This window comes from Merops nubicus, unplaced genomic scaffold (assembly GCF_000691845.1).
Source record: "Merops nubicus isolate BGI_N331 unplaced genomic scaffold, ASM69184v1 scaffold27790, whole genome shotgun sequence".
NCBI classification, from domain to species: Eukaryota; Metazoa; Chordata; class Aves; order Coraciiformes; family Meropidae; genus Merops; species Merops nubicus.
The window spans coordinates 415-17,282 of record NW_008585274.1 but is presented as its reverse complement, the minus strand read 5'-3'; the positions used below and the strand labels follow the sequence as shown (position 1 = coordinate 17,282).

Here is a 16,868-nt window from a genome sequence, read left to right as displayed (position 1 = left end):
CCCGGCAGCGCGCGGCCTGGGATCAGCGGGGTCCTGATCGCCCGGTCCTGCCTTGCAGCTGATGCAGCAGCAGACGACGGTTCTCTCCACCTCCCACGGCAGCTACGTGAGCCCGGGTGTTGCCTTTTCCCCTTGCCACATCCAGCAGATCGGTGCCGTCAGTCTCAACGGGCTGCCAGCAGCTCCTGTTGCACCAGCGTCAGGTGAGGGCCTGGTGTGGGCCAGGACGCAGCGAATCCTCTGCTACTCATGAACCTCCTGGCCCAGCACTCAGCACAGTGCTCACACAGGTAAAACAGTTCCCACATCTCTCTGTGCTCAGCATCTGGTTTAGGCCACTGTTCTCTAACAATGCTGCTTCCGAGGACAGAGCGTAGTCCCTAGTTCTGTGGAAATTCCTGCAACCTTCCTGACACCCTCACATGCACATTCTCCTGCCCTGCTGCTGTTCCTCTCTGCTGCATTTTTTTCCTTTTGATAAAGAAGAATGGGGTTCCCACGCAGACTTGCAACTGAGTACAGCAGTGTTATTGTTCATTATCATTATCCCACAGTAATTATAGCAGCAGTAATGCGTATTGGGTTTGGCCACCTGTCAGGAAGGGGGCTGTGTCAAGCTAGCTGCTGTACAAACCTGGATTAAAAATGTTCAATCCCAAAGCTCTTGACGGCAGCCAGCACTAGTAATGCCATGCACATGCTTCTTACTAGTGCTGCCTTTAATTTTGTGAAGGTTCCAGCACTAGTCTGTCAACGCCATGTGCCAACTAGAAGAGATAATAGCTTCATACATGGCAATCTTGCAGGCAGCTGGAAGGAGGGAGCATGGGAATTGCCTGACCTCAGCTCTCATGGGATGTCCTCTTTGCTTCCTCTCTACAGGGCTGCATTCACCACCTCTCCTGGGACCAGCAGCCATGCCGGGACTGGTGGCACCCATTTCAAATGGATTCACTGGAGTGGTACCATTCCCAAATGGGCATCCAGCCTTGGAAACAGTTTACACCAATGGCCTTGTGCCATACTCAGGTACGGAGAGCAGGAAAACAAAACCATCCAGAGACCGCAGGAACTGCAGTTAGCTCCTCTTTACTGGATTCTTCACACAGAACACTTTTTCTAGCTCCCTACTAGCCACACAGTGAGACTCACTTGCTTGGGGGGGTTAGAGGGAGAGAGAGAATACATGAGTGATTCCTTTTGCTGTGATTCTGATTATGTTCTTTGCAGCCCAGGGCCCTTCAGTAGCAGAGTCTTTGCACCCAGCCTACACAGGAGTTCAGCAGTATGCAGGTACCAGCTTCCCTTGTCTCCCTCAGGCCCTTATGTGGCTGACCAGATTCTAAGGTAAACAGTTTGTTCTGTCTTCTTGAAATATAGCTGTGTATCCAACTACCACCATCACCCCCATTGCTCAGAGCATCCCTCAGCCACCTCCCATCCTGCAGCAGCAGCAGCGAGAAGGTAAGGATCAGGGTGAGAACATTTGTGTCTGTCAGGGGTAGGATTTTGTGTAGCTTTTCTACTGCACCACAGAACTAACGGAGAGGAGACAGCACTATCTTTGTCCACTCTAATCTTTTTGGAGCTGGATTATGAAACCAGCTATGTCTCTGCAGTGAGTGGAAGGTTCAGAGGATGCTCGTCATGCAAGCTTTCTGAGCTTATGCCTGGCCAGATGCTGCCAAGGACAAAGGGTACCACATGCACTAGAACATCAAGCTTTGACACCAAAGGGTATAGAGTCAGCACCTTCCCTATGCAGGCAGGAGACAACAGCACTTTCTTTCCATCTTTACTGATGTCAGAACCACACTACCAGTCAAAACAGCATCTCCAGCCTGCTGTCCTCTCTTCAGCCTTGTTAGCCTTGTGAGTTTGTTTTTCAGCTTATTCCAAAACTGGCTTGGGGATAAAGGCATTCTCTGTCTGCTCCTGCTTTGTACCACAGGTGTCAGCAAGGGAACTGCTCCTTCTACTCATCAGACTCACAGGGAGCAAGTGAAGGAGTAGGCAGGACCAGGTCAGCCCATAAATTGGATGTGTTGCAATCCAGGAGATTTCCAATTGGGGCTCTGGCTTATGGGCTGAAGGCAACCACTGTGTTGCTGTGGGCAGGGAATGCTAGTGCAGCAGCTTTCACATAGCGGTGTTTGCTGCTCTCCTAGGACTGGGATAGCCACAAACAAGGAGCTGTCACCTCAGATAATTTCCTTCCAGCAAAACAGCACCCAGACAGTCACAGAGTTGCTGTGTCCAGCACCCCACATGGGAACTGGGCAAGCTCTGAATCTGCTAAATTCTAGTTCTGCATATTTCCTCCCAGCTGCTCTTAGCCCTCAGAATGCTTCATGGACCAGTGACAGACAAGGAGGGGGAAGTTCAAGACAGAAAGCAGTGCTGGGGTCCTCCACCAGGGCTATGCTCTGAATTGAGCCCATTTCTTTTCCCCTTCTCTTTGGGGGCTCTCCCCGTTGCCCTCATGCCTGCAGGTCCTGAAGGCTGCAATCTCTTCATCTACCATCTCCCTCAGGAGTTTGGAGACAATGAGTTGATGCAGATGTTCCTGCCCTTTGGCAACATCATTTCCTCCAAGGTATTCATGGATCGTGCCACCAACCAGAGCAAGTGTTTTGGTGAGTGCTGACACCAGTGGGTGAGAGCATGATGGATAATGAGGACATTGATGCATTGGGCATGGAACCAATGGTGCCATTACTATCCATGCCTCTGTCCTGTCCTTCAGGTTTTGTAAGCTTTGACAACCCATCCAGTGCACAGACTGCTATCCAGGCCATGAATGGCTTCCAGATTGGCATGAAGCGTTTGAAGGTCCAGTTAAAACGACCTAAGGATGCTAATCATCCCTACTGACATCAGTGAACCAGCAGGAGTCACTTCTGCAGCACAGGTAAAGCTGGCACCATTCCAGCACAGTTCCTACACAATGCTGGCCAGTGTCAGGGGCTGCACCCCTATGGGATGGGAAGCAAGAAGCTAAATGCAGTAACACAGCTAACAGGGCAGAAGCCTCATCTGCCAGAGCCCAGCTCCAGCACCAAAGCAGGGCTGGAGATGATGGCCGGGTTCAACCAAGAGTCTAGATCATCAGGCAAGTTTGTGGCAATGAGGCAGGCCCAAGGCCAAGCCAGAGAGTCAATCTGCAAATCCAGATCAGGGTCAGGTCTGGTGAAGGTGAATGAGGTCAGACAGTGACTGCCAGGCAGGTCTATAATGAGAATAATAAACAGATCTAACATCAGGAGGGGAAGACAATCCAAGGGTTGGAGTCCAGAGGGGAAGACAATCCAAGGGTTGGAGTCCAGATTCATGGGCAAGTGGACACTGGCACTTCCATGATGTACATCAGACAAGGACCGAAGGTACGGGCCTGAGCTATAAGGAGGCTCCCAGGTCCACAGGCAGAGAGTGTGGACAAAAACTGCAGGCGAGGCTGGTCCAGGGCATTCAGGCCCATCAGTGCATGCAGGTGGGCAGGCATGCTGACATGCAGGCAGGTTCAAATTACCTGCTTGTGGTCTAAGCAAGGTTTCAGTCTACTTCTTGGTCATGCATAAAAAGCATTTGTCTTCCTAAAAAAGGTTTTAAAACCCAATAATTTTATTTTGAATTGTCTGTTACACATGCCCTGAAGTTAGTCTGTAGAGAATGCATTCCAGGGTAGGAAAGGACAATCCTGTGATTCACAAGGATCACAGAAAAGCAGAGGAAAAAGTGAGACCCTGAAGGGCCACAGAATTGCTACCTGACATGAGAGCTGGCTGTCAAAGAGCTAGCTCCTACCAGCCAACAGACTGGGAACAAGGAGGGGGGCTGATCTCCGTCCCTTCTAATTGGGGGCATTTCCTGCCACCTTTAAGCAACAGCAACTCAAAGTCTGAGGTTTACATAGCTGTCCTCCTAACCTCCCAATTCCCTCCCTCCTCCCTTTCTATTCAGGTGAAGGGAAAAGTCGAGAGGAAGAATTTCTGCTTCAGGTTGATTTACAGAGAGGCCAGTAAATTTATCAACTCTTTTGACATCACCCCTTTTCTTCCCCTGCTCCCCACCTACCCACCCCATCCCCCTTCTGCCCTCTTCTCTCAAACATGCAATTAAAGAGAAGGCTCAATATCTGCCCAGCAGGAAGATTCTTGCCACAACGGACTCGCCTATTTGCTGCTAATGTGGTGCATTGCAAAGGGACCAGAAAACCAGCAGCCCTTGGGGACACAAAGCTCTTCCTCTTGGGGTATGCCTGGAGTACATGGACCAAGAAAACCCACTGGTGTGTCTCTAGGCTACTGCAGTGATGTATGGAAACTTAGCTCCCTTCCTCCCTTCTGCACCATCTCCTGGCCCTTTCATAGATAAATATAAATATAAATATAAATATATATATATATATACACAGTCTTTATTTTTTTTTAAAGTGGCTCACAGGACCAAACTTTTCCATTCAGAGACTGACTCCTTGCAAGAGGGATTGGAAGTTAAGGGTTTACCTTTGCAACAGTGTCTTCTCAGCAAGCACTGCAGATAGGCCTGAACATTTTGAGAGGATGCTTGGATGGACAGAGAGCAAGAAAGAGAGACAAAGAAAGAGACAGAGAGAGCACGTGCACATCTCTCCTCAAGATTAGAAAGAAGCAAGGAGAAAGAAAACTACATACCTCCAGGATTAGGGCACAGCCAGCTGCTCAGCGCGAGTCACTCATCCACTGACCTTAGCACCAGCCTGGTTAAGGATCTCAAGAGCTCTCAGTCTTACCTTTCCAAGGGCTTCTGCAGAAAAAGCTCCTGGAACTTGGTGCCAAAGCCTGTCATGAGTACTCCTCAATTAGGCTGAAAGCACAGGAAACCAGTCCCTTTACCTACAGGAGCTGTACTGCCTCCCCGCACATGGCACACATCTGCGTTTCATGGCTCTCCATGGTAACAGAGCATTTTCTTCATTAAGGCAAGAGAAGATGAGAGAGTGTGAGCAGATGAAATCTCCAAACTAAAGTGACAGAAGCCTCCCAGGTCTACATGCTGCCTCCCCACATCAGAAGTAACCTAATGCTGGCTAGTGGGCAGTTCTGATTCAAAGATGAAACGGGACATTTTCTCCATTTGAATTTAGGAAGAGGACTCAGCTCTTATACCCTCTGCAAAGCTTTCCCAAGCAGACACAAGAATAGTATGATAAAAGTGTGCTGGGTTTTTTTTCCCCACCACTCCCTCCAAGGGGCAGATTATATTTTATGCAGTATATATAGATACAGCTATAAACACATACATTTAAGCACAGAACATAGTTCAGGGCTTGATTTCACGAAGATTCTCTGGGGGTGGGTGGGGTGTCATACTGACAAGGCGTATCTCGTTAACAACTGGAAACAGTCTCTGTAAGTTTCTACCAAAATAAGCAAAGAAAACAAAAACAACCCCACAAACCTTCTGAATTATTAGTTTCAATATTCCAGAGTTTGATAAGGTACCAAGAACATTCATGCGTGCATGCAAGTTCAACCATCAGACAGTTGGTGGGGAAGGCTTGATGCAGTTAATGCTGAAGTGAGATATGGGGACTTCAGATAACCTTAGACAATTCTCATCTTCCTCCAGTTTCCCTTTGTTCAGATGTTTGTGGCACAGTTCTTTAAGTACCTTCACATTTCCTCAACCACCCCTCTGTATCCGATGCTGAGAGTTTATGAGAGATGGATGAAGCTCTGCGAGTCTGTGTGTTTCTATAGTCCATGTTTACTTATTGTAAATACCATTTTTATACTTAACATCTATTATGTACGTGATTTGTATAATGTACTTTATTTCTGCTACAAGTAATTTCATGAAGTTTAGACTTAATCTAATTTTGAACAAAACAAACAAAAAAGACCAACAAATGCAGAATGGGAACAAACAATAAAAGGCCTTAGGAAATTCTAGGTCAGGCTGGTTTTAAACAAGCATTTACAGTTTCTTCCATCACAGTTAGTGATGTGACTGTACAATGTTACAGGTGTGATACCGGCTTTGTCACTGTCAAATTCCTCACTCTGGTCAAAAAAAACCCTTAAATTTATTTAATAAAAGTTTTACTTGCTAAGTAACTGGGGTTTTACTTTATGTGTTAATTGGATCTGCCTTTAGATAATGCTTACACTTGGAAGACAAATCATTCATGTAGTCAAAAAGGGATGGATGCGAGAGCCTGAGTCCTGCAGAGTACAACTCTGCCTTACTCTGAACACCCCATGCTGTCCCTGTGTCTCTAACAAGGCTGTCCCTAGATTTTTATTCCAGTCTTCAGCTCTGAAGGTGAGGGTTGGTAGAGAATTTTTGCTGTGCCCATGGTTCACCCCTCCCACCCCTCACTGAAAGCACCCGTTTCCCTGGGACTTTCTTCTACTTTGAAACCTCTATTTTGTAGTGCTGGAGAAAAGCACAGTATGAGCAGAGAATGAAATCTAGGACTACTTTGATTTTTTGATACCTCCTTGCCCCTGCACCAATGCAATTCTGCAGTGACTGAGCCAAGGTGTATAGTGCAAACTATCATGAGAAGCAGGCAGGTGTGGTTTAGAAGGGGTGAGTTCAGACTCCAGAGTTCGTGCATTGCGGTGAGTTCTTATCTCCACACAGCTCCGTAGGTCAAAAATCCAGTCAACGCCAAGGAGAGAGGAAAGAAAACACTCAGCTAGTGCCTGTGATGCAAATAAAATGTACTTGGGACTAATCAGTGCCACATGCTGTTCCCAGTAACAAGAATAAGAACTCAAGCTGCAGTGATGTGTCTTGCAGGACACGTTTTTATATTTAGCACAGAACAACAGTGCACTTAGTCTAGCACCTAGCTATCAACAGCATGAAGGGGCGGGGGGTGGCTTGCAGTGAGCCTTTCCCAGGAAGGTGCCTGACTACTGGTTAGGAAATACCCCTCAAAATGTTTGGTTTTTTTTTTTTCCTTTCCTTGGAGAAGAGCAGCTATGAGTGAAGAAAGACTGCATCTGACAAGGCTCCGTACACTCCATTTTACTTATATTTCTGCTAGACAAGCCTGATTTTTAAGCAATACCTAGCTGTTCCAATAAATTCCAGACCTGTTAACCAGTCTCTACAAAATGTTGAGCTCTCAAAGCTACTTGAAATTCAGTCAGGATTCATGCATCGTAGATGGAAACAACACACAAAATAACCATCCTTTCAGACACCAAAGAGCCCATGTAAGACCTTTTAAACTTCTTCAGCCCTGGAGGAGTGAAGCTGAGCCTGCTTATTCTTCGCTGCTAGAACTTAAAAGCCATGACATATAGCCATAGGAATAATGTGTTAGGGAAGAACTCACTCTACATGTTCAGTGCAGGAACTGGCATTTACAGCAAAGGAAAGCTGATTGATTTAACAGTGCAGTCAGCAAATGTCTACCAACAGGTCTGTGGCTCACAGAAGCCAGGTTACCAGGCTTCCTTCACATAAGAAGCATTAATACATAACATCAAGCCACTAAAAAAAAAAAAAAAAATCTAGGAATTACAATTCTATTTATAGGAAGCAAGAAAGGTCAGAGAATACACAGACAATGAAGCAGTGGAGCAGGATGTCCCAGGAATGTACAGACATTCCAAGACATCTTGTACAGGTGGAGGCTAAAGCTAGAGTTGAGAGAAGACTGGCTACAGTAAAAACAGACAGGTGAGGCTGAAGGATGGGAGACAGGTGGAGGGCTAGGATAGAGTGAGCAATGGGAAACATCTCTGACAGAGGTAGAAATACCAGAACTATGGCTGAAGCAGGATAAGAGGGAGAACAAGAAGAGTCTTATGAAAAGAGCTAAGGTTACTTTGTTGCCACAGATGCCCTGCTGCTGCTTGACACCAATGGTTGAATTGCTTAGTGGGATGGGTGACTGTGATTAGAAGTGCTGTAGAATGGAAGGGAAGATTGAGACTGGGCATCCATTAAGGACTGCTGTAGTTATAGTAACTCTGTAAAACCTGGTCTCGGTTATTGGGGAAAAAAACCCAGAGGCAACACACATGCTGCAGCCACCATGGGTAGAAAACCTCCTGCACCCGTGTGGCACCTCCTCGGATGATGGCGAGTGCAGCTTCTGGAGCAGGAGAAGCAGTCAAGTGCACCTTGCCCCTGGAAAGAAACAGTCACAGGATCACTCAAAGGTAGTCAAGCCTTGGTATGGTTTTTAACAGGGCAGACTGACTACCACACATTCTGCTCATGTTCCGTGTTGAGGTGGACATGCACAACCCCTGTGATATGCCCAAGCAGATGCACACTTCCCCTTAGTTTCCTTGCATATCCAGACAGATGCATACACTATCTTAAACACAGTTGTGGTGCATTTTGTGCATGCGTTCAAGAAGAGATGTGTTCCTGCAGGCACTCTCCCACCCAGACTTCTACATCCTCCTCCAAATACACACCTGGTGTTCTCTAACGCTGTATCAGTATCAATCAGACCTAGGATGCACAGTGTGATAGAGATGTTTCTCTTGTGCATGATGAGTTCATGGCGCAGCGAGCTGAAAAATCCATCCAGTGCAAACTTGGTGGCAGAATAAGAAGTGGTGAAAGGAGTGGGTATTTTCCCTGGCAAGGCAAAGAAGAGAATGGAAAACACCAGGAAAGTGGCTGCAAGGAGGATGACATCATAGAGAGGGAATCTGGGCAAAGACAGATGCTTTGCGATCCTGCATCAACCCATGTTCTGTTCAGGTGACTTTCCCTCTGTTTCTAATCACACATGGGCACTTAGAAAATTATCCCACTTTATGTGAGTACATTCCAGCAAAAGAGCCACCATGTATGTGGTTAAGGGGAGGAAATTTCTTTTAACTTACAAAGGTGCCAGGTCACATGCTGGGCTAAAAAGCCTTCCATTTCCCCACCACATGCAATACATGGACTGGGTCACATGCTGGTGCATCTGGCCATGACATTTCCTTGACACCAAAGCATGTTGGATCACAAGGCAGGGATCTGCCATAGGCTGAACTTGTATATGGTGATGCAACTCCCTTGAGCACACTGAAGACTTTCTCCTGCCTTTCCATCCTGTACAGAAGGTGCAGCTACTCAGCAACCTGCTATTTAGGCTGGCCAAAGCCAGAAGGCCTTATAGTGGCAGGAAGTCTTAACGCTGTGTCAGAAATGTAGGAGCAATGAGCAGGTTTTTGAGGGCCAGGAGCCAAACAAGCAGATCTGTGCACACGGTGAGTAAAAAGCAAAGTTCCAAGAGAATGCAAAATGGTGCAACACAAAGAAGGTCTTCCAGAAAACAAGGCCAGCCGGCCAACACCCTACCTGCAGCACCAAAACATGTTGAGGGGTTGAAGGACACAGAGAAACACGATGTGCTGGGAACCAGTTTTCACAAGGCAAGTCAGTTGGACTGGTGATGTCAGTTAAAGACACTAACCTGTGAGGGAAGAAACAACCACCAGAGAGCCATTATTCTTCTCCAGAGTGGGAAGAGCTGCTGTTGCAAGTGCCACATAACTGAAAAAATTCACCTGGAATGATGAAAGTAGACATGGAAGGCAAGAGGGTTTTGAGGGATGGTCAGCATGAATCTTTTAGCAGAGACTCAAATGGCAAACACCATCTCAAACAGCCTTACGGGGTTCTGCAATGACACGTGCACTTGCTATACATTTGTAGGAAGTGCTTGCTCCTCACCTACAGGCCCTCCTAAACTAGGGATATATTGCACAATTGCCTGTAGCTACCCATCAATCCCTGGCTAAATATGTAAAACCCCATCAGTCCTGGGCTGATGGGAGTTAAGAAGGACAGAAAGAAGAAGTTAAGTCCTTCCCAGACATTCCTCTGCACACATACAACAACGGAGCAAAACACCCGTTTCCAAACATGAAGCATGAATGAAATAGAAGGCTTGTTCTCAACCACTGCCACAGACTCAAATTTGCCTTCGTTTCCCAAAGCTGTCCCAGGATAAGCCAGACTCACCCAGTTCCAGGTGAGCTTTTTTCCTGCTGGGAAACCTCACCTGCATGAGCCAGCGGGTGTATTCCACATCTCCAGTCCACATCTGGAAACGGGTCATGCCAATGTGGTTCAACACCAGGTAATCCAGTCCCCCTGTGGACAGGAGTCAAAAACCCCCAAAATCCAGTCAAAGGGGTCATCTGCTAACCAGTAACAAAGGAACTCAGAAATGTCAGCAGGAGGGCACCACCAACCAAGCCACTCCCTCAGAAGACACGAAAGTGCTTTACCACAAAGATAAATGAAATATGCCCATCTGGGAGCAGCCTTGCTGGCTCCTCAGGGCTAGAACTGGAAGGAAAGCTGTCCTCCCTTGAAAGCAGCTCTCAAAAATGATGTTTCAGGGTAATGCAGACTTGGAACTTAGTTCTAAAGGAACACTATTTTCAGAGTTATAAGTATACATATTTGTAACAGAAAAATGGCAATGTATCAGCACAAAACAGCAGAAGATTTAAAAGTATGAATTGATGGCTGCTGAACTGGCAGGTCATCCAAATCACAGAACACTTACATATGGTTTTCCTGATGTGGGTGTCTTAAGAAATTAAGAGCATAATGAAGTAATTAAGACACTCAAGTAATGGACAAAAGGCTAGTGAGTACAGTAGAAAATGCTGCCCAAGGACAGTCTGACCCAAATGATCACTCACCTCCTACAGGGCACAAAATACAATCAAAAAGCAGCACATGATCACCAACCAAGAACCCTGAAGACATGATAAGGACTCAACAGTGGGCATCCCTTGTCCTTTGTATTAAAGAACTGAGCTATGCTACAGGGGCAGGTCACTGCTTTCAGACCTCCTGGTGTCTGCCTCTCTCAACACAAGGCACTGTGTTCAGGGTCAGGTGTGTGCAAATGGTACCTGCTCACCCAGGGCAAATGTATGTACATGTGGTACCCTGTGACAGGTGACGCACTGCTGGGGTGTAATTTTAGTGAAGCACTATGAGCGAGTACTTTCCTAGCAAAAGACATGCCCTCCACGTGAAAAGCAGCTAAAAAGATGGCCGCATCCAAATTGCTATTTACAAACCCCACACCCTCCCATGCTAAACATCTGCCTCAGTGAGGAACATGGGGAAACCGAAGCAGGAAGCTTGAAGTGCTGGGATCTAAACCCCAAGCCCTGAATCAAGGTTGACATATGGATGATGCCCACAACCAGGCAGGAAAGCCCTTCCTCTTGGTTTTGTCTCAAGGCCTGGCCAACCTTGGGTGAAAACCAACTAGGAAATTAACACCACATGTCCTGCCTTTGAAGCTAAAAGCATAAAAAGCTGGCTCTGCTTGCAGGGAGTGGGGGAAATTTACTTACGTAGTGATGCACTATGTAGGGTTTCTTGTTATCAGAAGGGCTCTCTGACCGTCCAGTGTAATTAGAGTCTCCAGCAATGGTGGGACAGACACTTGAGACCAGGACAGAACAAGGGTTATGTTATGATGCTCTTCTCCAGCAATTACCATAGTGATTTCTGTGTGATTGGACTGCTGACTTGGTTTCTAGCTCAGCTGACTTCTTCCTTTGCTAAATTATGTACCATGAGTGAATATATTGATTTATTTTTTCCTCCTGTTGTTAGTCACATCATATAATTCCTGTATTCTTTGGAATGGGATGGTAAACTCTGGGCAGTATGCTTCCTGTTAATGGCCTTGTCTTTCATGCTGGGCCATGTAGTCAGCAAAAGAAAGCTCTTTCTAGTATAAGAACTGTCTATATACTTGAAAGCCAAAGAGATGCCCAAGACACTCACCCAACTTTTGGACAACAAACTGAACCACCTTTTCAGGCTCTGAAGGGGAAGACATATCTGCAGGGATATAAAATACTTTCTTTGCTCCAAGAGTCAGGCATTTCTCCATCACCTTGAAAAAGATCACACACCCAAAAATTAAACAATATGGAGTAGGAGGAATAGAAATCAGGACACTGTAAGGCACTGTATTTTCCCGTACTACAGTCAGTGAGAGTCACTTCTAGATAGAGACAGACTTTATTTTTAAATCTACTGTTATTCAGCCCATGAAGAGTTCAATTTGTATCCAGACTTTGTTTAACTAGATAGTAAATAAAGGTAACTCTTAGAAGGATGCAGATTCCATCTACCTTGAAAAAAGGATCAGGATTCGCTTGAAAAAGACAGTCATCTTCAGAAGAACTGTTCTGGATTAAGGGTTATGCTTTACATTAAGTTATTTTTTGTTCCAAAATATCTGCTAAGGCTCTAGCAGTATTCATCTTTCATAGCTCCTTTGCTATATTGAGTATGTGAAGATGCCCAGTAATGAGTTATTACCTTCTGCAGCACAGCTTCTCTTCTAGCAGTCAAAACAATTTCAGCACCAAATCTGGCATAATGATATGCCATCTGCTCTCCAATTCCAGCACTGGCTCCAGTCAGGAGAACGCGAGCACCAGACAAGCTCTCTTATTTATAGGAAAGAGAACAAGAGATATAGAATAAGTGAAAGAAGCAGCAGAGGAGCTGCCCTTAAGCATTAGTAGAGTTCTAAAGTAGAAAGGCGTAAGTGCTCAAAAGTCTTGATGCGTCTCCAGAAATAGAAGAGGCAGGGCTGACCTAAAGAAGCCATGAGATTAACAATACAATACCTTGCAATTCTTGCTAGACCAAAAACAATCAAAAATCACCTAATCTTTGAAGGATGAGCCGTTTTTCCCTTTATGACAGATGCCTACAACAAAAGTATTAGTCTTGTGTCACCTCATGTCAAGTAGTCAGCCATCCTGATCTGTTCTGGCCTGGTTCACAGGAAAGCTTGGCTACCTCAGAAATGCTCCAGTACATGGCAGTCATCTCAGGCTAGCTTTGCTAGCACGCAACAGCCAGTTCCCTGCTTTTTTTCTGACCACCCCCAGATTCATACTTCATTCACGGAGTAGGAGGCTCAGACTGACCCACTTCACTCATACAGCAGCTGGTGTGTTAGAAACCAAACAGCCCAGCCTTGCTTCATCATTCCCACCTCTCCATGGAAGTGGATAATGGATGTGAAAAGCGTTCAGCCAGCATGGCTCAGTTGCCATTAACGATCCCCAGGCCCAACTGCCCAGGAGGTGAATTGTTTTATTACTTCATGTTTGTTGTCGTTACCGACACCCGATCCCCGGGATCTCTGCCACCCAACCTCTGCCGTTGGGTACCATCACAGACACAGGCTTCAATATGAAGGATGTTGCAAATGGCGTTTATTGCGCAGCTGCAATTGCTTATATAGCACAAGCCACGCCCACAAGGCCCCTCGTGGGCAGTCTGAGCTTTCCGTTACATCGCGAGATCTTCCGCACGCCGATCCCTGCCTAGGGTGGGCTCTGCTCACCACAACAGTTTGTCGTGGATATTGTGCCTAGAATATCATGGCCAGGGCTAATGATATGATTAGGCAAGCTAGCTGTGTCACATGCTCTTTGTCTGGTTTCCTGGACCAGTATCTTTCAAGGATGAAGCTGGTTTTCACATTATGAAAAGCTGTACCACATAAATCATGCTCTGAGCCTCCTGTATATCATTTATCCTTTGCCATGTTTGGAGAAACGTCAGCCCTCTTGTGCTGGGCACTGCGCATCTACAGAGATGGTTCATGACCCTAGAGTTTGCAATCAGAACAGAAAAGAGACAAGGCAGTGGCAAAGTACATTTTTTCCTCTGACAGCAGTATCCCTTTTAAATGCTGTTAGACCATTTTGTCTTCCTCTTTGTTTCAAGCTTTTCTTTATTGCTGGGAATTAAACACTGCTTTGGGGCCACCAACTCTGATAAGACTATAGGCAGGAATGAGACCACAAGTCACAGGCTGGAAATTCAACCTCTTATATGAGTTATATTCCAGTTTGGAATGACCCCCCCCCCTGCTGAGCCTACCTGGGTTAAAAGGGTCTTTCCAGAAGAAAGCAAGGAGCCCAGCTACAATCCCTATAGCACAAAGCACTTTTCCAATTGGCTTCATATCACTCCAAGTTGTGAAGAATGGAGTCTTGAAGCTGAGCACTCCAGCCAAAACACCGTAGTCTCCTTCCTCTGATGCTAAAAGCCAACCTGCAAGAGTCATGTAAAGTGCTTTTCTGTCCTGCTTATACGAGAGGCACTACATAGAACTGAGACTCCAGCTGAGAAGTCTCTCCACTGGGAGCCAGTTACCTTTGTCAAGAAAGAAAGATAGGCAGAACACAGACAATCAACAATTTGGTAAGAAGCTGCAAAGAAGTTGCTGTTTCCCTGTTGAAGGGTGGGGACACCACAGTCCTGTGAGTGGTTTGCATTTGCCCAAGAAAGGTTAGGTTCTGGCTGTGCCAAGCAGTGCAATTCCCTGTTCAGAGGAAGTAACCTTGGCAGGATGAAAAATTTAAAGCTGCAGGCCTGAAGACAATGAAACCCACTCTTGTACAAGAGGAAGGGATCCAAAGAGGGTAGTCTTGCTTAAAATATTTATCAGTGATCTGGATGAGGGGATCGGGTGCACCCTCTGTAATACAGTTTGCAGATGACACCAAAATGAGTGGGAGCATTGATCTGCATGAGGGTAGGAAGGCTCTGCAGAGGGATCTGCATAGGGTGGATCAATAGGCCAAGGCCAACTGAATGAGGTCTAACAAGGCCAAGTGCTGGGTCCTGCACTGTGGTCACAACAACCCTAGAAATGCTACAGGCTTGGGGAGGAGTGGCTGGAAAACTGCCAGGCAGGAAAAGACCTGGTGGTACTGGTGGCCAGCTGGCTGAACACAAGCCAGCAGTGTGCCCAGGTACCCCAGAAGGCCAACAGCATCCTGGCCTGTATCAAAAATACTGTGGCCAGCAGGCGTAAGGGAGTGATCGTACTCCTGTATGCAGCACTGGCGAGGCCACAGCTTGATTACTGTGTTCATCTATAGGCATCACAGTCTAAGAAAGACATTGAGGTGCTAGAGCAGGTCCAGAGAAGGGCAATGGAGCTGGTGAGGGGTCTGGGGAACATGTCTTATGACAAGTGGCTGAGGAACGCGAATTGTTTAGTCTGCAAAAAGTGGAGGCTGAGAGGAGACCTTATTGCTCTACAATTACCTGAAAGGAGGTTGTAGTGAGGTTTGTGTTGGCCTCTTCTTCCAAGGAACTAGAGATTGGATGAGAAGAAATGGCCTTAAGTTGTGCCAGGGGAGGGTTAGATTGGATATTAGGCAGAATTTCTTTTCTGAAAGAGTGGTGAGACATTGGAACAGGCCCCTCAGGGAGGTGGTGGAGTCACCATACCTGCAGGTGTTCAACAAATGTGTAGACGTAGCACTTCAGGACACAGTTTAGTGGTCATGGTAGTATTGGGTAAACAGTTGGATTTGATCTAAGGTCTTGATTAAGGACGCTGACTAAGGTCTTTTCCAACCTTAATGATTCTATGCTTTGAAGTCTGGAGCAAGCTCAAAAAATCATCTCATCTATCTTCCTGCCTTGCTCAGCTACTCTTTTCTCAGCCTTTCATTTGCTTCAGAACAGCTGGTCTGGCATGCAGTTTGTCTTAAATGAACTGGACTGGGGGAATTATTTTGAAAATATCTGTCCCTAATGGGACTCTCCACAGAAACTTATGGAGTCAGCACCAATTCCTCATTTAAACCATGACTTGAAAATCTAACTTTACAAAGTCTGCATTTCATATTGCTGCATTCTATTTCAGATTTTCACAGACATAGTTGATGTAAAAAAGCATCAAATCTGAAAAGCAAAATTAATTAAACTGTATCTGTTTTCCAAAATAATATATGATCTGCAGCTGTTGACAAAAATTTAAAACATATGAAATTGCAGTGGTAAATTGTGCTTTTCCATGTTTTGGGAATTATACATGCCTGCCATTTGTAAAATGGTGTGCAAGGGAAAGAAAAAAGTGAGGGATTTACTTCTGTACTTCTACTTTTTTAGAACTTGTCTTGTAAAAGACAAATTCAAAACTCAAGTCAGTATTGAAACTTACTGAAATTAATACAATTCACTTACCAAGCTAAGTATCATTAGCCAGTAGCATTTCTCTGTGTTTTCTGAGTTTTCTGTCTTCACAAATTTTTCAGTAGCCAGAAGCAGTGAGATACAATGAATATAGGAGGAATTTAAAAAAATTTTGCAGTACTTCCAGAAGCTGTCTTCTGAAAAATTCACTTTGTCAACTTTCATAGTTTTGCAAGCATGTTTAAAAGTTGTTTTTTTTTTTTTTTTTTTTTTTTCCCCTGGACAGCAGATCAGGATATGGCCAGTAAGATAACAAAATTAGCAGTCTTACCCAGGGTATAGAGATGATTATGGACAGAGGTCTTTGCAGGGTTGGGCCCTGGAGAAGATAAAAGGGAAAAATCGGAACAAGTATTAACTTCAGTAGTTGTAAGGTTCTTAGATAATACAGTAGATATTCTTGAAGTTGAGAAGTTAGCAGGTAGATTTGGAACTTGAGGGTTTTAAGTTAAAAGCATAATATGTTTTGACAAATCAATTCCACTTTGATTCATTGTATCTATGCCTACTCTCCTATTAGGACAGGTATCCAGATCAGCTGAATATCAGCAGTTCAGACCATCTAATTGTTGCTTTAAGGTGGATAAAACACCAAATACATTCTGTTTTGAACCCATGTGGATTTTCTTTGCATTAAGAAAAAAAGTAAGAAACAGGTTCTTGCACTGAGAATCGCGATGGTTTCCAAACATGACAGACCCTCACGGCAGAAGCTGGCCTTGTTTTGGCCAAATTTTATGTAAGCATCCACAAAGGCTAACAGGTTAGAAGCACTATTAATTAGAGAGATATAAAGAGACACCTAAGAAAAAGAACTTTCTCCGGCAATTCCCACAGCTCTCTGAACTCGGAGT

The 16,868-nt window shown here is 45.4% G+C and overlaps 2 protein-coding genes across 2 annotated transcripts; one reads left to right on the top strand and one right to left on the bottom strand.

Annotated features, from left to right (window-relative positions):
• Positions 1-58: 58 nt before the first annotated feature.
• On the top strand, positions 59-2,874 carry CELF5 (CUGBP, Elav-like family member 5; the record flags this gene model as incomplete). Its single annotated transcript, XM_008947140.1, has 6 exons — positions 59-203; positions 883-1,029; positions 1,231-1,293; positions 1,381-1,464; positions 2,493-2,636; positions 2,747-2,874. Coding segments are annotated over 6 exons (711 nt in total), but the record flags the coding sequence as incomplete, so codon positions are not given.
• A 5,072-nt stretch (positions 2,875-7,946) lies between these two features.
• On the bottom strand, positions 7,947-13,987 carry HSD11B1L (hydroxysteroid (11-beta) dehydrogenase 1-like). Its single transcript, XM_008947129.1, has 7 exons — positions 13,903-13,987; positions 12,319-12,449; positions 11,776-11,887; positions 10,016-10,107; positions 9,425-9,518; positions 8,430-8,595; positions 7,947-8,133 (listed from the first exon to the last, which is right to left on the bottom strand). Exons 1-7 carry the CDS (start codon positions 13,985-13,987, stop codon positions 7,947-7,949), a joined length of 867 nt encoding a protein of 288 aa, XP_008945377.1.
• Positions 13,988-16,868: the final 2,881 nt, after the last annotated feature.

Bases quoted from the DNA above. Each gene is read 5' to 3' on its own strand.
- HSD11B1L (XM_008947129.1), bottom strand. From the start codon at position 13,987: ATGAAGCCAATTGGAAAAGTGCTTTGTGCTATAGGGATTGTAGCTGGG. The intron at 10,108-11,775 runs GTGAGTGTCTTG...TCCTGTCCACAG, and splicing joins GTTTGTTGTCCAAAAGTTGG to GGGGACTGGATTACCTGGTG. The intron at 8,596-9,424 runs GTTAGTGTCTTT...TTGCCTTGCCAG, and splicing joins GGTTGTTTCTTCCCTCACAG to GGAAAATACCCACTCCTTTC.